Source organism: Salminus brasiliensis, chromosome 17, assembly GCF_030463535.1.
Source record: "Salminus brasiliensis chromosome 17, fSalBra1.hap2, whole genome shotgun sequence".
In the NCBI taxonomy this organism is placed as follows: domain Eukaryota; kingdom Metazoa; phylum Chordata; class Actinopteri; order Characiformes; family Bryconidae; genus Salminus; species Salminus brasiliensis.
The window spans coordinates 12,209,959-12,236,297 of NC_132894.1; the positions used below are offsets into that span (position 1 = coordinate 12,209,959).

At 41.0% G+C, this 26,339-nt stretch overlaps 1 protein-coding gene across 3 annotated transcripts in view; it reads right to left on the minus strand.

The window, feature by feature from the left end:
• Positions 1-907: 907 nt before the first annotated feature.
• palm1a (paralemmin 1a) overlaps positions 908-26,339 on the minus strand; it is a 55,163-nt gene continuing 29,731 nt past the window's right edge. Inside the window, exons 4-9 of one of the 3 annotated variants that reach the window (XM_072660179.1) lie at positions 20,698-20,825; positions 18,624-18,732; positions 16,429-16,450; positions 14,692-14,775; positions 10,262-10,393; positions 908-8,356 (exon numbers count right to left, since the gene is read on the minus strand). In XM_072660179.1, the coding sequence (XP_072516280.1) occupies positions 7,803-8,356; positions 10,262-10,393; positions 14,692-14,775; positions 16,429-16,450; positions 18,624-18,732; positions 20,698-20,825 (1,029 nt within the window). In that variant the 3' untranslated portion in view covers positions 908-7,802. The remainder of the gene's footprint in view (positions 8,357-10,261; positions 10,394-14,691; positions 14,776-16,428; positions 16,451-18,623; positions 18,733-20,697; positions 20,826-26,339) is intronic. The other 2 variants (XM_072660180.1, XM_072660181.1) reach the window with 2 other exon arrangements.

Sequence of the window (26,339 nt, forward strand, 5' to 3'; positions counted from 1 at the left end):
TGGGCACCTTGCAGTCATTGAGTCAGCTATGAACTCCACTGTATACCAAAGTTTTCTGGTGTCAAATGTGAGTCCATCTATCCAACAGATAAAGCTTCACTAACATCGGGTCATGCAAAAGTATGATGATCCCAAACACACCAGCAAATCTACCACAGATTGGCTAAAAAAAGAGGAAAATCAAGGTGTTGCAATGGCCCAGAGCTAAACCCAAAGGCCAGACCTAAATCTTACTGTTAGGCTGTAGCAGGACCTTAAGAGAGCTGTGCATAAAGAAATGCCCAGAAACCTCAATGAACTGAAGCAATGTTGTTAAAAGCAGGCCATAATTCTTCTAGAATGATAAACTATGGACTAATAAAGTTATTGGTGTTAAAGGTGACTCATGGGGATTCATGGGGTGTACTTAGTTTTGCCATACATAGCTTTTCCATTTTGGCTTAATTTTTTTATCTGTTGTGTTTTGTTCATTTGAGGTTTTCTTTACCTAATTTTAGGACCTGCGGAGGACCTGCTGAAGTCCTGATACATAAAACCACATAATTTAAAGAGGTATACTTTTTGTTTTTTAAAATGGCTGTATGTAAATGATCATCATTAATCTCCATATTGTGACTCTTTCCCAAATCAAACGGGGGTAGTAGAGACTACAGTCAGCAATAACACTCCTAATCACTTACATGCGAATGAGAGGTCTAAACTGCAAATGTGTTCAGAATTCTGACATCACAACCTTGCACTGATTATGCACCTTATTTTCCATATATTGACTGATTCACTCTATGAATTGTGAAATGTGGAAACACTAACAGTTTACATGGGTCATTATACTCATTTAAACAGGCGTTTAATTGATCTGGGCCCTTCACAAGACTGTATAAAAGAGGACAAGAAACACTCGACACACTTCTTTAAAGCACATCACATTTTAATATCTCATTTCAAACTCGTTCTACAGCACTTTTAAGTCGGTAAGAAAGCAGACCTTCACAACTGACAAAGCACAGAGCAGTGGCAGTGGGAGCACATACACACACGCGCGCACACACACACACACACACACACACACACTCACACACGCAAATGCACACTCATTCCCCAGGGTACGAGAGGTTCGTCCTTCAGTGAAAGAACAAAGGAAGTGACCTTGTCCACGCTCTCAGGACGTCCAACCCCTTCACTGATCATGCTTCTAGACACTATGATCAATACATCTATCTTACTGACATTATGGAAGAAGGTAGGGGAGGCTTTGACTACAGGGGGGACGAGGAGGAGGAGGAGGAGGAGGAGGAGACATCACCCAACATGAATATGGATATGTAGATATATGATGGATATAGCTATAAAAGGCATGCACATTTACAAAGAGAAAGGCCCGGCCAGAGGCGGCCGGGCTACAAGGCATTCGGGGCTGTGGAACACGTTGGAACTGGAATGTTAGTACTGACAAACAGTAGGGGGCGGTGCAGAGCAGAAGTCTGAGGTAACCGTAATTGCTCACAGTGCTGTGCTAGTCAGGGCGATGGTAGGGGAAGCCCGGGTTCACCGCTTTGGGTCATTTTTGCTCGTCTGCCGTAGCAGCTGGGGGTTTAAAGCGTTGCCTTGGGTAATTTACTCCATTTTCTACTTCGCCCAAATGTAGTCGATCAGCTGACACCTTCATTCATTTTTTGCCCTGGAGCTAAGTGGCTAATGTAGCTAACAAGGAATTGAACCTTGAGCATCTCAGTTTGCTAGCAGTGTGGAAAAGCCAGCTAGATCACCACATTGGCCTCAAACAGGTCAAGTGATTAAAAAAATAATAATAAATGTAGCGATTTACCCTGTTGGGTATCGTCTGATCTCAAATCGATCTTTGATTTTCCTGGACGATACAGCCAATTTACGTAAAAAGTCATGTAAAGTCAAACCACTCCAGACTGATAACTGTTTTCGCCTACATTAAAAATCTGTTTAGAATCATATAACACAATTTAATGAATTTTCCTGATCCCAGATTATTGGTGGCCAGTGTAGCGTACTGGGTAACACCACTGCCTTCCCTCTGGCAGCCTAGGGTTCAATTTGATGGCCAGGCAAGCACTCTGGCTACAACAAACTCCAAAAGAGGCATTGGAGCCAGACTCTTTATCCCTACATTCGTCGACCTGTAACAGGATTCACATGTAAGTCGCTCTGGATAATAACGTTACTTTAGAAAGATGCCCTTCCTTTATGTGTGAAATTGCTGATTTGGTGTTGTGAAAGTGTAAGGAGTTCACATAAGTGTTGTTAATGTGCTATGCTAGGCAGATGCCTTCTCGATTTCGACCATGACTGCGGTGTTTATCCATTAAACATATTTTTTTATATCTTATCTCAAATGCCAGCCATCGCCTCTTTTCAACCTGCCACCGTTGCAGCATTGCCTGGCAGTCGTCACGAAAGGAAAGCATCGGGTCCCCAGCATCAGCTAACAGACGTCTGTGCCAGTCAACATTGCTTAAGAGAAGCCATCTACCAACCCGAGGAAAGCGCTATCAGCTAATTGCAGCCATTGTGGTAGTGCATTAGACCACCGAGCCACTCTGAGCCCTGGCTTTGTTACCTTCTGAGAACCACATCTCACTGCTATCAGGCTAATGTCCATTTCTGGAGCCTCCGACAGCAGTAAAAGCAAGATATCGGATGTGGATCGGCTTCAAATAGTTAGTAACCTGCTCATTAAAATGTGCCTGGACTGGCGTAACTGCGAAGAGCTTCCATGTTTGTTTTCAAGGAGTTTCCCGCTCGCATCGATACCAACAAGTGTTACGAACATGGCCTTAAGTAATCTACATGATGCTAATTACTGTGCGCAATGCTAATTTGTTTACGCCATATTAGCCTCCCAGCTCTAGTAAAAAAGTAACAAAGTTTTGGCTGATCGACTACATTTGGGCTTCGAGGAACTTTTTTGAGGCCATATCGGGCATTTCAGGGCGTGGGTAAGCAGCAGTCAAGATTAGGACTTCCAAATAGCCACGCAAGCTACGCTAATGCTGCATCACACCCATGGCAAAAATAAAAAATAAAAACAACAACAACAACAACATGCGTCTTTGTGAATGGGACAGGAGGTCTCGTGGTTCGTATGGACACACAAAGGGGTTTCCACTAGCTCTGTCCACCCTTGGCTCTCTTTCGGAACTATTCTAGCCACAAGGCACACACCAAAGATTCCCCGCGGAAATCTTCCCAGATTAAGTGCAGTTATACAGACGAGATTACTGCTAATGCCGTTGTGTTCTGAAAGGAATGCACACATGCTCGCTCACTCAGACACACACACATCGCACTTCGCACGGACACACACCAACACGCACACGCCACTACCAAGCAGTCCCGAACATATTACCTCCAGACTAAGGTGGCAGTGCCACTGAAAAAGCACAAAGCAATTTCATGATTCTAAATAAAAACAGGTTAGCTAGTAGTGAGGCTCACTATCTGTTCACCATGAATAAATGAATGACATTAGGCAAATTATTAGGGAAACAAATTGACCTTGTTGTTAGCACACATGCTTAAAGTAAAAAAAAATGCAGACGTGAGATGTTCTCAGGGTAAATCTTATACACTTGAATAGTAAGTGATGCTATCTGTAGCTACTGCGAGGCTGGGCTGGCTGAACAACAACAAAATAAAAATGCATTTAAAAAAAAAAAAAGAACCAGTTGCATGATCTATTAGCACCACGAGAATCCTTAATGCAGTCCGCCGCTGTAATACACCTAAACCAGCACTTCTTGCACTAAAATCAACGTCTTTAACTAATAGAAACACACCAGGCCGAAAATTAGCAGCAGGCATCATTCGACTTGTTTACGCAGCCCCTTTCCTTATGATTCCAGATTTGCAGGCGTACACAAGCTACCTCAAACTATTTGATGAGTCTGTATTCGAATATTGAAATCACTATTGGAGGATTTGGTTTGGGAAGATTTAGAAAGTGTACAAGCCAACAGGCTAGACAGGGAAACGCCATTTTAATGGCTAGCAGAATTGTTTGTACTTCTGAATAAGTATGTGTATTATACTGCACTTTGCAACTCTGCAAAATGAGCACCTAAGCATTAGCCTGCTGCCCTGAGCACACTGTTGGAGTGGAAACACGGTGGAAATACTGCTCATACAGCAATAAAGCTTTATTGCTAATGTGGCTAGCTAACTGCTCTAGCTGGTGTTAGCTAGACGTGAACTCCTCTAGCTCATGTTAGTTAGATTTTAACTCCTCTAGCCGATGTTAGCTACGCTAGCTGATGTTGGCTACATGTAAACTGCACTAGCTGATGTTAGCTCGATGTTAGCTATGCTAGCTGATGTTAGCTACATGTAAACTGCTCTAGCTGATGTTAGCTAGGTGTTAACTACGCTAGCTGATGTTAGCTAGCTGTAAACTGCTCTAGCTGATGTTAGCTAGGTGTTAACTACGCTAGCTGATGTTAGCTAGGTGTTAACTACGCTAGCTGATGTTAGCTAGATGTAAACTGTTCTAGCTGATCTTAGCTAGATGTTTACTGTTCTAGCTGATGTTAGCTAGATGTTTACTGTTCTAGCTGATGTTAGCTAGGTGTTAACTACGCTAGCTGATGTTAGCTAGATGTTAACTGCTCTAACTGATGTTAGCTAGCTGTAAACTGCTCTAGCTGATCTTAGCTAGATGTTTACTGTTCTAGCTGATGTTAGCTAGATGTTTACTGTTCTAGCTGATGTTAGCTAGATGTTTACTGTTCTAGCTGATGTTAGCTAGGTGTTAACTACGCTAGCTGATGTTAGCTAGATGTTAACTGCTTTAACTGATGTTAGCTAGATGTTAACTGCTCTAACTGATGTTAGATAGATGTTAACTGCTCTAACTGATGTTAGCTAGCTGTAAACTGCTCTAGCTGATCTTAGCTAGATGTTTACTGTTCTAGCTGATGTTAGCTAGATGTTTACTGTTCTAGCTGATGTTAGCTAGGTGTTAACTACGCTAGCTGATGTTAACTAGATGTTAACTGCTTTAACTGATGTTAGCTAGCTGTAAACTGTTCTAGCTGATGTTAGCTAGATGTTTACTGTTCTAGCTGATGTTAGCTAGATGTTTACTGTTCTAGCTGATGTTAGCTCCTTTAACTGATGTTAGCAAGATGTTAACTACTCCAGCTGATGTTATCTAGGTTCAGTAGGAGTGAAAATACTTTTCTCTGGCAAACTACCATGTTTGCACTAAGGAGAAACTGCTTCATCCGCATCCATTGCATCCATTGCAGCAGCTCATCTGAAGAGGCAGCCTCCATTACTTTATTAAATAATGAAACCTATGTTTTTCTAAATGAGTCACTGTAATATCTTCGCTTCTTAACACCAGAGCTATCAACTAAATATAAAACTTTAACCCGATCTTAATCCCTAAACCCTTCCTTGTGATTCACCTGAAAGCCGTTCATTATTTCTACTTTAAAAGAAGTAGAAAGGCCCAGCTTTAGTAAGGATTGCACACGTTTCTTGAGATAGTTCAGTCCGCTTTTGACCAGTCTACCATGAACTAAAGCTCACTTTAGTTCACTGCAGCATTTTATCTTCTGTTCCAGATTAATAACTCAGATTGAGATCTGGTGAGGTCTGCGGATCAGTCAAAGCTCCCAGTGTTCCATCCCATCTGTTGAACCAGCCACTTTCATCCTGAAGTGGGCTAAAATGGACAGGATGCTCGAGAGCATGGAGCAGTCTTTACTTGGCAGGATTCTGAAGTCATTAAGGTAAGGGGATGCGTAACCGCAAGTGTTGCGGCAGAAATGATGCATGTGACTTATTTACTCTTCGGCCGATAGTTTCTTGTTCATCTTGTTTACGGTTTTAACTGTGTTCTACTTTTTGGCATGCAGATATTTCGTGTAATGTTACCTACCAGACCAAGACTACATGGTGATGAAATTCCCTTTAAGAATTCTGCGACACCGCATAATCAGTGACTAGCAGTTTCCGAGCCATTCGAAAGTGGGCGTGTGAGTGCATGGGATAGTGCATGTTAAATTTACCATCTCACACATCTTTATAATCGAGGCTGAACGGACTGAATGAACTTGGATGATGCTGACTCGCGTAAATGAGGGTTCTTGCATAGGTTTTGGCTCCAGCAAATCGGGAATTTCTCGCTGCGGATGGCTCTGCCTGAGAGGAGACCGAAGGCAGTGTAAATTGGCACAGTGTGCCACCCTGGACTGACAGCAGAGCCACCTCGCTTTACAACCAGCTTTCTACCCCAGGCTGTTTGAATACGCAAAACTTACAATCCACATAATACATAGGGAAGTCCTTTAACGGGCCATCCATACAAAAAAGGGCTCAGCGGGGTTAAAAGGTGCTAAGGATACTGACTGAGAAAAAAAAATTAAATACTGAATGCAAAGAAATCAAAGCAGAGAGGAAGAGAAATCATATTTCCTCAGTCCGACTTTTCAATATGAAAGACTGTTCTCTTTAATACTGGTTACTCCTTAATTATGTCTCGGAATATAGAGGACCACTGTCTGTTGGGCTTGAAGGAAAGTGTCCAAACAGACAGAGAATGGAGAGTTAACCTAACTGAGGGAAGTGTGTGTGTGTGTGTTTGTGAGTGCAGGCATGTGTGTGTGTGTTTGTGAATGGTGAATGTGGTTGGGAAGGATTGGTCATATAAAAGGAGGTGAGGAAGTGCAGTGCTGTGCCGCCTAAGTGTGTTTCTTTTGGTTGCTCTCTTTTTTTGTGTTGCTGCCTGAGACAGGTCAGAAGTGGTTCACTATTTTAAACAGCAGCACCATCACTAAAAGTCACGCGCGCACACACACACACACACACACACACACACACACACACACACACACACAAACACTTACATGCCGCACTGCAAATGTGAACTCAAATGACCTGTAAGCTTCCCCACCATTGACAATCCATTGCAAGGACTATTCCAGTTTAGTATTCATATGGCGTATGGTTCCAGAGTCCCACATTACTTTTCTTTTAATCCTCGTTTCGGAAGTAGCAGGAAAATGTCTTTTTCTCACAGCTTAGGCAGTCCCTTTTCACAATTTCACAATGAGATGATAGTTCTTCCCCCCTAAAGTTCTCTTTTAGGAGAAAGACAAAAAAAAAAAAAAAAAAAAAAAAAGCATTAGCGGGGCAAGAGAGCACTTCACACACCATGCTTCTGCAAAAAATAAAAATAAAAAATGAGGGAGCTTGAGAAGGTAAAATAAAATAAATATATTTAAAAAATAAATGACTCATATATATTATATAGATACAGAGATATCAGAGTCCTTCATATGGAAAGGTAAGACTACAAAAATCCATGAATGCGCAAGAGGTGAAAGCTGGAAAACTGGGGTTTGTCGAGCGATGCTTGGCAAATTTTACGCGAGAGTAAAAAAAAATGAGTTATAATAATAATAATAATAATAATAATGAAAAAAAGCAAAACACTTCATCTGCAAAAAAAAGTGTGTTAACAGGCTCCACTCGTTTGAGAGCATTCGTTTCAGTCACAAAACCAAAACAAAGAAAGATACGGAGGAAGGAGGAAACAATACAAAGAGAAAAATAGAAAAATTTCAAAAAAAAAAAAAAAAAAAAAAAGGAAATTATGAAAAAGGGTACAAATGAAGTAAGAAAACAACAGCTTCCTATCAAAAGATACAAGATGTTTTCTCTCCTCTCGTTTTGCGTCGGTGTCGGTTTGTCTGCGTGGTGTCAGGGTGCACCATTCTGAGCGTCAAGTTCCAACAACCCCACCTTTATGGGAGCGTCCCCTCAGCTCACATGATGGAGCAGCATTTGCACGGCTGCTTCTCCTTGCCTTTGACCTCGGCTGCGATGGGCTCTGGCTCTACGGCGTCCTCGGATGCCTCCTGTACTTTGACCGGCTCGGCCGGACCTCCGTTGGGGGGAGCCTCCTGCTCCTCCTTGGCTTCGCTCTGAGCGCTCTTATTTTCTCCATCCTCGATAACCACCAGCTCAGCCTTTACAGTGGTGCTTTCCAGCCCCAGGACTTTCTTCGTCTCATCCTCGTCCTCCACGTTCTGGTAGCCCATGAACACCATGGTGACCGGGTTCTCTGTGCTGGCCTCCTTTACCTCCTCCTGTGGGACAGTGGCTGCTGGCTTGGCTTCAACCCCTGTGATCTCCATAATGGGCGTGTGCCCACTGTCTTCTGGTCCTGTCTCAGTTTCGTTTTTCTCCGCCTCTCTTTTGGGTGTGGCTCCGTCACCCTCGCTCATGGTGATCTCGTCAGCCTTGTGGATAAGCTCCTCCACTTCGGATGAGCTGAGCTGGTGTACGCCGTTGGCCACTGCGCCCACCTCGTGCACCACTGCAAAAGACAGCAAAAGGGGACAGGGAGAGTTATAAAGGGCACCCTGGATGTTTGGTAAAACTTCATTCGTACCCTTCACTGTAAGGCTGCCATAATAGTAGACACTGCAGTTAGAGGTGCAGCTACTCATCTATGGCTTCTACTGCATATTAGCAAACTAATATTGCTAATGTAAACCACCAGTCAATTTATAAAGACCTAGTGTTTTACTGGTGGCCAGTTTCAGATGGTCCAAGTTGGCCTTTGATGGTCATGACAATTGGCAATCTGTTTGTTCATGCCAGTAGTCCAGCTACACAATCAGTCAGCTCAATCCTGGTCCAGGAGATTTCATTGACAGCATTTGGCTGAAGTGTATATCCAGAGTGACTGTACATCTCGCCAAAACACTCTTATTGGTGCAGCATCATGCGCTCGCCTGTCTGAGGCTTATTATGCTTTTACCAAGTCAATGGCCACCAGTGGAAGGATGGTAACTGTGGTAATAGTAGACTTAGTAGTTCAGATCTAACACAGCTAGCTGTATTATTCAAATACCCCTAAAGTGTTACAGGGTTTTATTAGTCCAGGACTAAGATTGGGTACAACTGAGCATCAAACTTGAAAGAAAATATACCCTAAGCTTGTCTACCACCTACAAGGTGGCTTTAAGCAGGGAAGCTAATGTAATGGCTAAGGCATCCAATGAAATATTGTGCAGTTCTTACTGTAAAGAAAATTAATAGTATTATTAATAGTAAATAAATGAACTGCTTTTTTAACAGAATAATGTCTTTATGAATTATTTTCCTTAGGATTGTTTGATTCACCATAAAACACTAGTAAAGGATTATCAAACCAGTTGTGGTAAACTCTAAAGTCTTTAACTTTTTGGAAACGTTTTGAAATGACGTCCGGGGCGTCATTCCCAGCTCCGTCATCCAACTTCTGAAGTAAATGGAACGCAACATAAGTTTTAGGCTAAGAGTAACAGATGGAATCAAATCTTACAAAATTATGACAGCCTTACGGTAAAGTGAATGAACATCGTATTCAACAGCCACCAAAGGAAGACGGCAATTGTGGGAGGAAACAGTTCACTTCACTTGCTGAAAGTAGACACTTGGTTGTCCAAGTGTCTGCCAGAGGCTGTGGCAAGCTTAGCATACAGAGCAAAGGGGCTAAGCGGGGTGAACACATCAAAGGATCAGAACCAGGGTTAGCATTAGCAACTAGCAGGATTAGCAGGTCTGTAGGGGTGGAGGGTGCCTATATTTCATTTGGATTTATGTGAAAGTTTTTAAGACACAAAATCACTGTGCGTTATCTTAAAAACTTAATGCACCTAAATGATCCCCATAAGAAATAAGAACCAGACAAGTGCTATCTGAGGTAGCTGTGAGCACATGGTGCTAAAATCAAAATCCAAAAGGTGTGAAGGGCAGGAAAGCTCCAAGCTGGGTGGAGGTGCACGTCATGCCTACAAACTAGCCATGAAGTTCACTTCAAGGGGCAAATGATAATGCTGTAAAAAGCACACCAAAATGAATTATTTGGATCTCAAAATGAAAGGAGTTCTAGGGATATTAGAATGACAACAAAGAATTCCAAGAGTCGCCATGGCTCAGCAAAGCCATGCTAAACTGAAGTTTCCCTTTACGAGAAGCTGCCATTTGGGTCCATTTTGACCCTTTCAAATGACTGGACTGGGCAAATGCTTCTTTTGCTTTTTGTCAAAGCTTGATTCCACAGAGTAAACTATTAAACTATTCCTCCTTAGGCTGTTGTTTTTCACTTATACTCCTTCTTCCGAATGTAAGCTTTAAGATGAACAAGTTTACAAGGATGTTTTACAGTTGCACTTCTCGTAAAGAAGCCTTGTAACTAAAGCAGCCTGACGTTATGTCCTCCTGCACCAGTCACCTTTCTGTTCATCCTCATACACTTTGACCCCCTGCTGAGAGAGGTCTTTGGGGAGCAGTGTGTTGGTGGACAAGACTTTGGTCTCGCCTGTGGCCAGGTCCTTCTCAACAGTGATCTCTACGGAGTACATCGCTGGGCAGCCAACAAGAGAAGAGATTAACATCCTGCAAAAGGGGGGCGCTCTCATTCTCGCAAAAGCAAGCAGTCAGTCATGCACTCACTGTGTAAACCCTTGAATAGCTGCTGGGAGCTAATCAAAGATGATCAGAATAGATCACTGCACACAAACCAACATGGTTTGATGTGAAATGCTCAGATCTAGAGAGACTTATCAAGACAGAACTGTTCATAGTGATGCAGATTAAAACTCTGTATTATCTGTAGAAATAATTATAAATGTTGCCTGAGGTCACAGATAGTAGCTGCGTTCCAAAGCCTAGGCTGCAGCCAAGGTTGGGCAGGTCCTTGGTAGGACTGTCTTATGAAAACTCCTTCTCAGTAGCCTACTGGTCACACAAATGGAACAGTCTAGCTAAGCTGCGTGGTGACATCAGTGAAAAGGTCCCACCCTCTTAAAAAAATTGTTTTTTCATTTAATCACGAGAATTATAATTATAAAAACTAAATAAATTAACAAAACAAACTCTGTTCCGGCGCTTTCCTTTTGTGCCATTTCTGCCATGCTGTTTTTCCTTTTTTCCCCCCTGTATTGTGCAAAGAATTGTGGGTAACCGAGGGCCAGGAAGGATACATCAGTGGTGTCCTCCAAATTGCTCTAAATATGAGCTACATTTTTGAGTTGTATACGAAGAGTCCTTCATTGTGGAACAGTCTTCAACAATGTAGTGAACGAGACATGCAGCCTACTTTGGCTAAAGCCTAGGCTTTGGAACGCAGCTATTGTTTTATAATAAGCTGGATACTATTATTTTAATATTATCCAGCTTATTTTATTTAATAAATTATAATATATATTTTTTTAATCTATGAAATTGTGTAGGGGTACATACAAGGTGTAAAGCTAAATAGAAATACTTATTTTTACCACTATTAATTAAACCAAGAAGAAACATTCAATCTCACTGATTTTAATAATGATAATAAAGAATGGCTATATTGTCTTGCATATATTGCAACAAGGGTTCTTTTCTCCACCACTGTAGAGAAATCTGACGGGATAAGGTTCTCTACTATAACCCCTTCAACCCTCCGTAATCTCCGTACAGCTGGTCTACCACAATGCCATTTGTTAGAAGTGCTATATAAATCAACTTGGGTACCCCTGGTATAGATGATGCAGAACAGAATTCCCTATAACCCTAAACATAATAAATAGGATACCAACCTTGGCTCTTAAGAACACTGCATAAATTACAATTGCATTTATTTTATATGGCAGAGATTCAGTTAGTCACAGATTAGTGGTTGCTTTGAATACTTCTGCTTGACTGAAAGATTAGATTTCACTCTCAGTCACAGTGCAAGACTGAGCTGATTAACAACAAAGCCATTTTTTCCACTGCCTTTCTTCTCATGTTCACCAAAGGTGCCACTGATTCTGGGGGGCAGTGTTTAGTGTAATGCGTATCCCTGTGGTTATTATGGACAGTGTTGTAATATAGGATTAGGTCACAGGAAGATAAATGTTGTGTAGACGGCAATCATGACTTCAATTACAGAGCTGCCAGTGGCCCATTTTCCAAAGGTTATGTAGTTAAGTATTGTGTCCTGCGAGTCGCATGCTGCCATGGCGACAGCTAAGCGAGCAGCACCAAGGTTACCTTTCATTGGAGCGCGGCTGCCATGGCAACCTCATCTTTTCGGAAAGAATCTCTGCCTAAAAATAACTTTTCTAATGATTCCCTTTCTGCTCTTCAAACTCTTGTGTTTGTAAGCGAGGGACGGTTCGATATAAGAGCAAGACTGCACTGACTGGACACACCAACACACACACACACACACACACACACACACACACATACACATACACACACATACACACACATACACACACAGACAAAGGCTTGAAAGAGAGAGAGAATTAGCACACACAATATTAGATAAAATACACACGATTAGAAGTTGTTCATGGAGGGCAGGTTTTTTAGAGCCTAAAACATTTCAGCATATAAACACATAATTAAAGGCACACACACACACACACACACACACACACACACACACACACACACACACACACACACACACACACACACACACAGCACGTCTAGTCCCTGTAGAAGAGCACTGCCAATAGAATAGGACTTACTGGAGCAGATAAACATGAACCTATTGGCACCATGCCTAATGCCAGGTGTGGGCTAGAGGGGTATAACGCCCCCCAACACTGACCTGTGAAGCAGAGGAGCTGTGTTCTCTGCAACTATGGTTGGACTACATCCAATACTTTTGGGATGAGGTGGGGTGGTGATGATTCAATTTCTTGACCTCACTGATGTTCTTGTCGCTGAATGCAATGAAATCCTCACAGAAATGCTCCAAAATCTAGTAGAAAGCCATCTATGGACTGTTCCAAACTTCTCCTTTACAACATCTGAAGAACTGGATTCTTCCTCTTTAGAGAGGACACCCAGGTGCTTGTTCAGCCTCTTGTCAATTCAAGATGTGATTACTGCAACTCCCTTCTGGCTGGTCTCCCTTTGCGCTCCATCAGGCCCCTGCAGTTTAGCCATGTCACTCCTCTGCTGCGTTCTCTTCACTGGCTTCCTGTAGCTGCTGCCCGCATCTGATTTAAAACTCTGACGCTGGCCTACAAAGCCAAGAATGAACCAGCCTCTCCGTACTTGATGGCAATGGTCAAAAGCTAATCTGTACCAAGAGTCCTTCGAGCTTCGAGTACGGCTCTGCTTGACCCGCAATCCTTTGAGATTCACGGAAGACAAGCATCCAGACTTTTTTCTGTCCTGGCACCAAAGTGGTGGAACGAACTTCCCCTGGGTGTCCGAACAGCAGAGTCGCTCAATGTCTTTAAACGCAGATTGAAAACCTCTTCCAAGAGTTCTTGGGTGAAGTGTAGTGTCAAGTATTGTGGTCTCCATACTAGCTTTTGTATGTAGTAGCATCTAAGCTTAGAGGTATCTTTTGGATTCTAGCTGATATTTTGTAGCACTTTTGTAAGTTCCTCTGGATTAGAGCCTCTGCTGAATGCCTTAAATGTAAAATAAATGTTCCAACAGTTCCAACTCCAACAAAAGTGGATCACAAATGTCATTCCAACTCATCCCAAATGTATTGGACAGAGCTCCATCACTTCACAAGACAAAGTTTCACTGCTCCACAGCTCCTCAAATGCTGGGAGAATTCATACCCTTCTGACCCATGCTGACTAGACATAAGAAGAAACATTGCAATAAATGCCCCTTTGAGCTGAACTCATTAATCAGAAGAGGTGTCTGTAGACTTTTGGACACGTTGTATACATTTAACTGTATTGTCTGTAAAACTTTTTTCAGTAAAGCAGTTCTGAGTCTGAATACCAGACTCTGTACGGTTCCTAGGGACAGTTAGGCAGTGCTGCCTGAGGACTAATCAGTGTCTCTTTCCCAGGGTAATCTCAGTGCCCTTAGAGGCCCTTCACTGCCATTTTGCCCTCCTCTCACGACTACTGTTTCACTGTTTCATGAAAGTAAATGTTTGACTAAGGAGCCAAAGAACCTCTGAGCAAGAAAGAGGAGTGAGTAGAGGCCCCATGATATGGCAGATCTTCAGTCTTAAAAGCATTCAAATCTGTAACATCACACACACACACACACACACACACACACACACATATATATATATATATATATATATATATATATATATATATATATATATATTTATTTATGCATATGCTTTCTATCTCAGTAGCAAGAGCCAAGAGAAAGGACATTAGCCACCTGGCTAAGCAGTGAAAGCCAATACAGAGGGCGCTAGCCTCTGATTTCTGAGAAAAAAATAGAGTTAAATAAAATAGAGTTAAATAAAAAGACCTGGATTCCAGCTCAGTCATCAGATTTTCCCTGCATGTTACCTTTTTCATTTAGTTTTTCTTTATTTTTGAGCTGCGTGGGAAACAGCTACAACTGCAAAATACGAACACATTACCACATTACCTGCAATTTGGAGTCAAATTAAAACCCAAATAAACATTTCCCAGTAGATGGACCCTGTCGCAACTGCTCTTTACGCGCTGTACTGCACATATTTGCTGTGTTTTATGGGCGAGCTGCTAAGCAATGTGGAAGGTTCACGTCACGTGAAATCAGCAATCAGCTGGGTGAACTACGCACGTAAGCGTTCGGATTACTAAAGTGTTCTCAGATTATTCTGAACACTGTAAACACCCCACACTTTCAACTCTGGCAAAGAGGCGTAATGCAGAGTGAGTTAAGGCATGAACAGCGTGTCTCTGCATGAGCTACACTCACCTGCTCTCATCATGTCAGAGTCACCTCTGTATTTCTCCAGATGAGGGCTGACGTGAACTTTGACCTCTTTGATCTCTCTGATCACTAATGAAGGTCATGAAACAAGGACATGAGGGCCAAGAAGAGGACAGAGAGTGGTAAAAAGATAGAAGACAGAGAGGAGAACGCCATGTGTACAGACAGCATGCTGCAGGAACACGATGAACGGAGTAGGTCCGGCTGTGCCTAAAACACTTCAACCTAGATGTGAGCTTTGGCTCAACGTCAAAAAAAAAACAACCCAAAAACTCAAAAACCTCCAAGACTGTTGGTGTTAATGTTTGGTGTCTCAACACATGACACTCAACATCTGTTTTGCTCTCTGAACTGAAATTCGATTCAACTCTCAGTGAAGATGAGCTTCTATTACAGATGGCAGAAATTGTGGGATTAAAAACAAAGAAGAAGAATGAATTTGATCAAATTCTGGAACAAAACTGTGACTGAGATTGAGCAAGTAGACGTATTACATAAGGAATGTCGTTATTTTAAAGTGGGAAAAAAATACATGGCTACATATTGCTTTATGTTAATGCCAACTTGCCTCCAATAGTAACACCACGGTAGTCTCTAGAGGGATATTTTATGTTTTAAAGACAAGGAAATCCCTTTCTGATGATGTCATTTAAGGTGGGAGAAGCTTTTGAAAAACTACAAGCACTATGAGGCAGATACCTGAGAGTGAGCTGTTGAAAACACCCCCAGCTAGCTGGCCTGAAGGAATGCAGAAGGAAGCCAATGGTAGCTAATGTTACTGCTAGAATGCTAATTATCACATCTGCATTTTCTAGCCTCTACATTAGTAGCTCTGCCAACAGTTGTATGTAATGTTAATGTAATGGGTATTGTAATGAGCGAACACTGACGGGCAAAAACACGAACAGGGAATTTGTCACTAATGAGGCTGCAGAATGCAGCATAGCATAGCAAATAGCAGGCTGAAATAGATGTTTTTAAAAAAGAATTTAATGAATAAAATTCTTGGCTATGTGTGTCGTCAAATAAAATAAGCTCATTTTAGAGTTTAGTTGTTTCGGGGGGGGTATCAATATCCTTGAATATCCTTGATTACTCAATCATTCTGTACTGGAAAGTGTTGTGTCTAGTGTTTATGGTCTTAGCTATGATTGTTGAATGTGACACTCCGCTGGAAGGCACTTAATGTGTGAGAAGTCCATTCCCGGTACACCTTTACTACGGCAGCTTTAGAACATCCCACTAAGTCAGCAGTTTTCCAGATGCTACCACCCTTTGAAACCCTATCATCATGGTCTTTTGGACATCAGTTTTTGGCCTCTCTAGTGTTTATTCTCTGACCTATGAGCTCTGAATAAAATATTTTTTTAATTCTAAATCAATCTAGAACTGTTCTTTTATGCACTCTCTTCAATGTGACATTATTGACAAACCAGTCTAAAACCAGTAACAGCACATGAAAGCCTGGTTAGATCTGGTCCAGACAAAAAAATCCATTTCCTTATTCCTTATTCCCTATTCCTTATTAATTTCTGCTGCTTTGTAATAGATGCTCATGATATACAGCTGTTCTGACACAAATCAAAGGGTGGAAAGCTTTCAGTATACAGAGTCCGCTCTTTACACAGTACTTACACAAATCATTACTAATGAATTAATGAGCATGAAATCTGGTAGAACATGATCATAAGCACTGGAAATAATGGAGCTAGAATTAGTTACCTTTTACAGTCTCCCCAACAACCTGAGAGAGAGAGAGAGAGAGAGAGAGAGAGAGAAAGAAAGATAAAGAGATGTTAGAGTTGTTAGACTTTACTCCAACAGTCATTCAAAGTGCTTGTATCTCTGACACAAAGTATGACTTTATTTACTACTAAGAATAATAAGCGAGTAATTTAAGCTTGTTCACTGCAAATACTGCATTAAAAACATAGTCATCATATATTTTCCCTCTTCACAACAGAGCTGTAGCAGTTCTGCACATGTAGGTAGGAGGCATAGTATGTAGGTGTATAACAGCACACTGAGTCATTCAGCTCAACATATCCTCTGTGATGCTGTGGCCAGTGCGAATGTATAAATGGATATAAATAGACATAAACACAGAGCACAGGATGAAGGAGCTGTATTTCACTGTAATTATTCATTGAAAGGCTCTAAGAACTACACGACTCTACGCACAGCATTTTATATCATATCATGTTTACAGAGCCAAGTGGTAACCAGTCGGTATTGGTCCCAGTATAGTGTCCTTCACGTACACTGTATGGACAAAAGTACTGGGACACCTGCTTGTTCATTATTAATTCCCAAAATCAAGGGTACTATAGTGTTTATCCTGCTTTTGTTTTTTTGAATAACTATCTCTACTGTACAGGAAAGTATTGGATCGGTTCATGTGTAATCAGCTCCAGAGTTCTATTCTACTGGCAGTGCGTCTCTACAAGGACTAGACAAGCTGTGTGTATGTGTGTGTTTATTTGCACATCTGTGTTAGCAATGGGTGCAACTAATTCATACAGTGGATCTGCTCATCATACTACAGGGACTATCAGCCAGTCGAGTGGTAATTACCAGCCGTAAAAAGATCTGCTTACAAAATGTGCTTGGGAAGAATCCCGTCCAGAGACAAGAAAACATCAGATATACTGATGCAGTGTCTGCTGATGGGGAAATGGATATTGATTGGTGCAGGAAAGCACAATCAGAGACCATAATTACAGATGAAAGCAGACAATTCTCTTTGAGGCCGCTGTTGAAATGCCTCAGGGTTCGGCCAGTGCATACCTGATCTCATCGGTCATAATGAAAGTCTTCCATATCAAACACTGGTCTGTAGGGTTTTTTCTTTTTTCCAACAAACAGAGGAACCTATGGGCTTATGAAACTGCTCCCAACCCAACCTGCCGACACTGGTAGTCTGTATCTACATTTGCAGGCCATCTTGCTCTTGCTGGTGTACCTTGCATCTGTACAGTTAAAGACTACAGCTAATGTGTAATTATCCATGCATCCAAGTCTGTAGTAGTTATCCCCTAGCTCTTTAACAGTGTGAGACTCTGACCAATTTACCATGGTTGGCTGGATATGATTAGTTGGTGGATAGTAAGCAATTGTTAAAACCCTTGGAATTAAACAGGCTCATTTTGTTACTGTGCATTTAAGTGTGATATAAGTAAATGAACACTCTTCTGATTGGCAGCTCTGTATTGTGTCTGACATGCTCCTTATGTTTCTAAACTTCTGTTTAAACAGGTGCTGGAAAATGTGCATATACATGGAAAAATCTAAACAGGCTGTTTTGTGCAAATATGGACATGTATGTAGGAAGATAACTGTATGATTTGAAACTTTACAGTGTTTACTGACAACATCTAACTATTATTTAACTTTTATTTTTTTAAAAGTGAGGGGGCGGGGTTTCAAGACATGGGCCCTTTAAAATCTCCAGTAAAACACACACACCCTACTCACCACAATGACACTTATAATAATAACACAGAAAAGGTAAAGGTGTACGTATTTGTCACTGTACAGCGAAATGTGTCCACCGCATTTAACCCATCTGGTAGTGAACACACACTTACACACGTGTTAGGGGCAGTGAGTACACATACACACCCAGAGCGGTGGGCAGCCAACTCCAGCGCCCGGGGAGCAGAGAAGGTAAAGGGCCCAACAGTGGCAGCTTGCCGAGCCCAGGAATCGAACCCACAACCCTGTTATCAATATCCCGGCGCTCTAACCGCTGAGCCACCACTGCCCCTGAACATTATCTAGTCAGTGCTGCTCCTATGACAGACGATGCGAAGGGGATGATAAAATGACCATGTGCCTAATATACTGGCAACTCTGTGGATGGTGGGCCTGCTGTGTAAGTGTGCGTGTGACTGCAGCAATGGAGGGCTGAGACTCACTTTGCTTTCCACAGCTTTGGTTTCCTCTTGCTGGGCCACATCTGAGAGGCTTTCTTTAGTGGACGTTGCGGACACACCTGTCTCCAACTCCTCCAGTTCCTGCTCCATTCTAGAGAGGAAAAGAAACATAGAGAGGGGGAGGGTAGGATGGAGTCCTATCGCTCCTCCTTCCCTCCAGTCCTAATATACCCACAGGCATCACACAGTCACACAACCAAGATAAAAACTAATACAACATTTACAACAAGTTAATGATAATGATGAAGGTCATTAGCAATGTAAAATAAGGTCTTTCAAAAAGGTCTGATATCTCAGTCAATTTTCCTTTCAGACAGATTCAGGTTTTGACATCTGATAATGGTGATGACTAACACATTCACTCTAGCATTGACATATGTTAGTTTTATTATAGCAGTATTATTACATTTATACAAAATTAACACACTCATTTATTATATTAAATACACATATATTTTGAAATTCAATTTGCCAAAATTACTTTACCAAAATTACTTTTTTCAGTATGAGCCTATATATAAATATGTATATTTATATAAAATTTGCAATGTAGGCTAATAAAAACACTATGTTTAACAATTACATTTGAAAACAAACTACCGATGCACCAACATAAAAATTCTGGGAACATCGAAATTTGAAATATTTCTGGGATGCCTTGCATTTACAGCCATGTTCAGGTCTTTTTTGCTTTACTTGTGTGGGTCACTGTCTTGTTGCCTTACCCAATGCAGTTCAAGGTTGGCTGCCCTAAAGTTTCCTATGAACCCCCCCCCAATTTATTTTTCCATAAATGATCGCAAAGTGTCCAGGCCTTGATGCAGATGCAAAACAAAGAGAAAGTACTTTTATACTGATACATAAAGCTATACGGTGAACTACTGATTCACCACAAATTCATGCCAAAACTGGCATTCAAGACACTCAAAATACCAAAAAAAACAAAAGAGCAGTTTTTGTGACCATTTTAATAGGGCAAAACTGAGCCTGACAATGAAAAAGCTTACATAAAATAAACTTACTATAATGATTATACTATATATGATACAGAATGTGCCTCTAAAATCGAACATCTTCAATAACAGTATTACTTAATTAGCTACACTAAAATAACATAATTTCCATTCTGTTTCTGTTGTTTTGCATAATTCTGCATATTGAGCAGGATTTCATGATTTTAAGTGGAATGAAGTGGAGGAGTTCCTGGGCACTGTATCATTAGCATTCAGATGCTGTAATACGTGTTTGATTCTGACACTTCACTGTTTATTTATTTTTTTCCCGACCATCTAGCTGATTTTGACATAGCCCTCCTTCTTCATTATTACATCCACTTGAAATGTGAAATGTAGGAGTTCCACTGGCAACATCATGCTTAACAGTTACTACAAAGTTCTTTTCGTTTATTTTTCTCTTTTGCCCAAAATCTAAACATGCTGCTTTCGACAACACTGGATATGTTATGTAGGTGTAATGTCAAGACACCCCTACTACAAATTGAAATGCTTGAATAATTAGATATTAGATAAAACTAATAGTTTTATAATCTACTAAAGACAATATCAGCCAATGACAAAAAGCCCTTTGCTGTGCTCCTTATAATATAAAAAAACTGTGCAGACAGTGTCCTTTAAACAGTAACGTTGATAATTCCTTTATCAACCTCTATTTTCACACTAAGCTTTAATGGGGGACAATAGCTCTCCAGCATTACTCATTCAGTGGCATGCTGGTCTGGAGCCAAAGCCCTGCTCTGAGCCCTGGCTGCCACAGCACAAGAAAAGGAATTTAATCAGGCCGATGGGGAGCTGCACTGACCCGTCTGCCGGGGGGAGATTGATACCACTGTTTCACGATCAGGAAAAAACGGAGACAAATTGGATAAGCCAGAGCTTGGCTACTGAACCCTTTCTGTGCTGCAGAGAGACTGATTGACCCAGCCCACCCAGCCCAGACTTCATGCCCCGACATTGCCATGGAAACCAGTGACACTGCCATTACTAGCGAACTGTGGACCGCACACATTTTCTCCACATATTTGGACTAATCAGCCTACCTCAGAATAGCCTCCTCAAGTCCTTTAGTCTTGGCCTCATCTTCTTGGAGCTGCTTTTTTGCCTCGTCTTCCTCCGAGCCAGCAGAGGGTGCCCCATCCAGCAGCCATCTCTCCCGTAATGCCTTTGACTGATTAAAAAAAAAAAGTACAAAATACTGCATTACTGTAATGCACCCAATAACATCACAAACGTGTAATGGTTTTTTTCTTACCTTTTCTTGGTCTTTAGGTCAGGATAATATACTTTATGGCTATTATTATATATTATAAGTAATTAAGTAATCTACTGTAGCAGGGGCTACATGGGTGCTAACCTAAAACCAAAATCTGACCTAGCAGACTCTAATTCATCTCTTTAGCTAGCTAACCTCACACTGTGCTCACTGGACGCCAACAGGACACATTCAAGGCTGCATTCAAGTGGTGTTGGTTTTATTGGGAAGACACGTTTCCCACCAGGTAGCGTCACATGAACACCCTCTGAAGTCGGATGCTGAGGTCGGACACATTGAAATGTTTAATGCAAACATGGCCAAACAGTTAATCAACTGTAAAATACCAAATAATAAATGAGTACATGAATTTTAATAGTAATGCCGTTTTTAAACATCTACAATTACTACATGGTATTTTGCATTAAAAATAAATAGATATAAATATCTATACATAACATATACATAGTCTCGACAGCCTCAATGTTTTGTTTTGGGTTTTCTTTTTAACCTCACACACTAACCACATGAACACGACCAAGCTGGGCGAACAAATTTTACTTTGGAGAAACTTGCCGCTCAACATGCATGTGAAAGTACAGAGACTAAAACACTGCTATGCTATTCTAATCTATACTACATGGTTACTGTGACCTGTCGCAGTGGTTCATTCAGAGGCAACTGAACAGGACTGTAAATAGGCTTAAAAACCCACAATCAACCATTTGTCACCCCAACCAATATCACATACTTTCTGTTTATACACCAAAGACTGAATAATTGTATTCTATGGCATCTTTAACAGTCTTATCAAAATGAAACATCAATGTTTGGCCTTATCCATCTTTCCATAATGAAATAAAACATAAAAACATACCGCTATGGCCTGGGGGTCAAATTCCGAGCTATACCGCTTTGCCATCGGTGGCTGCTGTCCGTAAGGGCACAGTTGGCGGTAGGTGGCACTCTCCCCATCAATAATTCTTAAGTGATGTTGGCCAGAACAGGGGGGTTAACTGTCAGTGGCAGTGGGTAAATTGGTATTCGAAGCAAAAAGGAGGAAATTTGACCTAAATAATTAAATAAAAAATAATGCTAAGCTAATGCTAATACGCTAAAGTATCCTAGGATGTGTCAATGCATCAGTTCATTACAGATAAATGTTCATATTTACCATAATCAATCTCAGCTCGTCTGCTTAACTAAACATGAAACACCTCTTGCTTGGCTATTTTAGGCAAATGCCGCTAAATCTGGATTGTCGAAGCTTGGTACTGGTATTGCTCAGACAGCTGGTCTCTTCTCAGAATCGTATCTCATCCAAGTCGCACAGATTCAAGACAGCAAAAGCAGTCTGCGGTTAGCAGTCAATTAGCCTTCAGCACACTGAGGTAAGCTAATGCATCCCTTTCCTATAAAGAAGAGCCATTAGGAACTGCAGATGCCAGCTGAGCCCCAGTTTTCCGAGCCCAACAAATGCTCATCTGAGAGAGCCTTGCTGGACACTGGGTGGGGCGCTAAAAGTGCCCGCTTAGCTTGTTAGCAATAAAGAAACGCTCCAAAACAGCCGATCCAAGATCAGCTCTTCGGAGTCCTCGGCTGATTTCACCTATGACAAATGGAGACGTGTAAACTGGACACTGGTCAGCAGCTTGCGCAAGCATCGAGTGTCTGTTCCCCTGTCAATTGGCAGACATTTGAGCTGCTGTTGGTCCAGCATCAGCTGGCTGGTGAAAAAGCGCAGGCAGGAAACAGCCATTCATTTGAGAATAATGCAGTGGACAGGCTCAGACATTCAGGACCCAACAGCAGTCCCGGGCCTGATTCCATCTCAGTTCCAGTTATCCAGAGCCTGGCACGGCAGAAAATTCTATAACTGCGATATATCTATAACTGCGATTGTAATGTAATGAAAACACAGTGGGCCAGATTTACAACACTCTGAATTAACTGCATTATGATACAAAAACTAATACTTCATCACCATTATGAAGTCCCTCCTCATACAGCCTTTTCCTACCTTGTGCATGTCTTTTCTTACATGTCCAGTTCCCTATGAATGCTAGGTGCTCTTCGCATTTACAGTCTGACCAAAGGAGCTTTGATAGTTCAGGGTTTACATAAAATGTCATTTTAAGGGGGGGTACTATTGCAAGGATCAGTACTTTTGCATCCACTACTACTTGCAATTACAGACTACTAATTACTAATTAGAGACTAAATACATCAGTATTATCCAATTCTTAAAAACTACTATTCAGATACTCTCCCCTGCTGTATACAGTGTTTTATATTCAACATCTGCTGCTCTTCGTCCAATTAAACCAGTCTAATTACACTGTCTGTAATGAAACCTGCAGTTGATCAGTGTTCTTTAAGCACTAACAGTATCCTCCATTTGCATTGAAAAGCATATTGTGTGTATAACGATAACAAAATTGATCATAATATGATAAAATATTGTCATACTGCCCAGCTCTACCTATGTGGATTTAAGGTTATGATCAATGTAATTTCTAACCCTACAGGAAGTGGGAGTGAGTGATGTGACTGGATCTCTTTGGAGTTTATGCTGTGTTATGCTGAATTTGTAATATGGAAGCAAACCGGGTGATTTTGAGAGGAACTCATTGGGTACTCGTTCAAAAACCTGAAAGCCTGTAAAACGTTACTCACACAAACACATAGAAACACACATCTGGATCTTGGAACTCCCCTGGATTTGTTAGAGGGTCCCTTTTACATACACACACAAGCAACCAAGAAACCTAGTTTTGTAATCAACAGTGCAATTCAAGTTGACATAAGGCAACTATACATGACAAAGAGCCACTATGGCATTGAAAAAGAGGGCCAGAATTTTGCAATATATGGTTATTTTCTGAACAAAAAATGGGGGTGCAAACGTTTCAACTGTCACATAATCCTCAAAAGAGAAAACAGAAACCAGCGCAAGTACAATAGCTTACTCCACTCAGGCAAGCGGGGTTGTAGTTTTTGGCTACAGTTCAGCCCCAGGAGGCTTCTTGGCATAACATACAATGCATTGCAGGCCATGGACATTCTTGCCTCTCCCAGCTGTTCCTGATCAAGATTTTGTAGATGTCAGTCAGCTTCCCTGCACAAGGCCAGTAACACTTCTCTGTGACTAACGCAGAATACTTAGATTTATGCCCTACAGTTCCGCTGACTGTTCTTGGAAAAATATTGCTTTGTTAGCCATACTTCTCTGATTCCCAGATATAAATTATTGTGACATACAAGACTGGAGAGGTGAACATGCTTAAAATAATTTCCAACTAAAAACTCCTATACCTATACCTGAAAACAGCCTATAGCACTTCAACTTGTCGATTTTTGTGTACATAACATACAATGTAAAATGTATTGTATATAGAAGTATGTTTTATTCAATGTATCAAGAGTGTTGAAGAACATTGAATATTTTTTTTTGTCAAGTTATGCCTTATTAGATCTTATCTTACATAAAGAAAATATAAAGAATTCTGGATATTAATCAAATTTCAGTTTTATTCTTTATGCTGTGACATTTTCATGTAAACACAGATTCCAATTTTTTGTTAATGGTAGTGTACATATGAAATGATGACAGTGCCCCTACTCTTTGCTGTATATAATAACAAAAGCTGTACATAACTAAAATGAGATTACAACTATAACAATCAGAGATTACAACTATAACAATCAGAGATTACAACTATAACAGATCAGAGTCTGACTGACAAAAATGGGGCAACAGAGACCACATTTAATGTGCAAGATGTACATAATTTGTTTTATATATACATTTTATATTGTTTAATATATATATATATATATATATATTATTAATTTATTTATTATTAATTTAATTAATTATATAAAATTTCCAACAGACATTCTCCTTATAGCATTTTGTTCAAACAAGTGATCTGTCCAATGAAAGCCATGTTATGCTAATAAACACATTGCTGTTCTAGACCTGGCTGTTGCGCCCCCAAGTGGATGACAATTCAGTTCCAGAACTCCGCCTCAATTGATGAAGAAATAGAGGGGATTTTTCCCATTATTGCAAAGCGGTGGGCGGCAACCTTCGGAATGTTGATGTTGATGACTTGCAAAGCAGAAAAATCTCTGATTGGCCCCTTTCTACCCCACCCACTCCTCACTCAGCCCTGCTTCCACACACTTGTTATTGATGCCCTAACGTGCATGTTATTCTCATACTAAAGGTAGCATTTGGGTGAATTTTAAATTTGCAGGACCTCAAAACTGTTAAGGCCCCAACTATGGAATTTTACTGTATTTTACTGTAAAACAACAACAAAAAAGTCTTTTATACTGTGGTATATCATTAAATGAGCAGGAATCCAATCTTCTTTTTCAATCTCTCAGACCGTGACTATGCTGGGTTGCTTCTTGTGCTGAACACTCCTTTCAATTCATTTAATACTCCCATAAGGGCTGCTGTGGGAGCATGTAGCGCACACACACATGCACACACACACATGCACACACACACATGCACACACACACATGCACACACACACATGCACACACGCCCTCCACAATGATACAATGAGTTCAAAAATAGAAGACAAAGCATCATGAGCTCCCCCATATGCATCCGGTGCCTTGCCATTGTTCTGAAATGGCAAAATTGACCATGAGAAAAAAAGAAAAAAAGCTTCACTTTGGACAGACTGGTGACTGAAAACAAGACCAAAGAGTGTTTCAGTCTACAGACCCATACCCTGTCCCACACCACCAATCACACCAATGCAGGCCAATTAGCTCTATTAGCATCCTGTGCTAATGAACTCCTGGACTGCAGCCTTCCTTTAATCAGCCTGTGCTCGTTAACCAGTGTTTCAAAACAGCGGAAAAAGAAGAGCCAAAGCACATCAGTAACACATCCTGCTGAGTAGTGACTATGTAGTGAAGTATATCCACAGTCTGCTGTGAATGTGTAAAAAGGTTTCTGATGTATGCTGTGATTACAGGACTCCGCGGCTGTGAAATCAGTATGTTAATAATACAGAACTGTAATAAGTAAACTTGTATGAAAGTTTCCCTCCCAAGCAGAAAGTGGCTCAACTTAAATGATGCAGCAGTCAGATTATTATTAAGCATCATTTAAGGTAGAACCAAAAGTTCAAATAACTTCCACTTCAGTTTCGTGACATTAATTTATTTCCTAAACCCTTAATCCTGGAGCCTGTCTCCATCCTTGAGGCTTTATCTGAGAGTGTTCAAGCATCACATGCAGGACAGGCTCTCCATCCTGCACTGACCATAACCCTACCTCCACCCTTTCCTATATATAAACTATATTTGTTTTGAATATGTGTATTTTCATACAGGATCTGGTTTCAGATTATGAACATCCGGTTCACTGTAGTAAAAACAGGCTAAAGTTTAATCAATGTC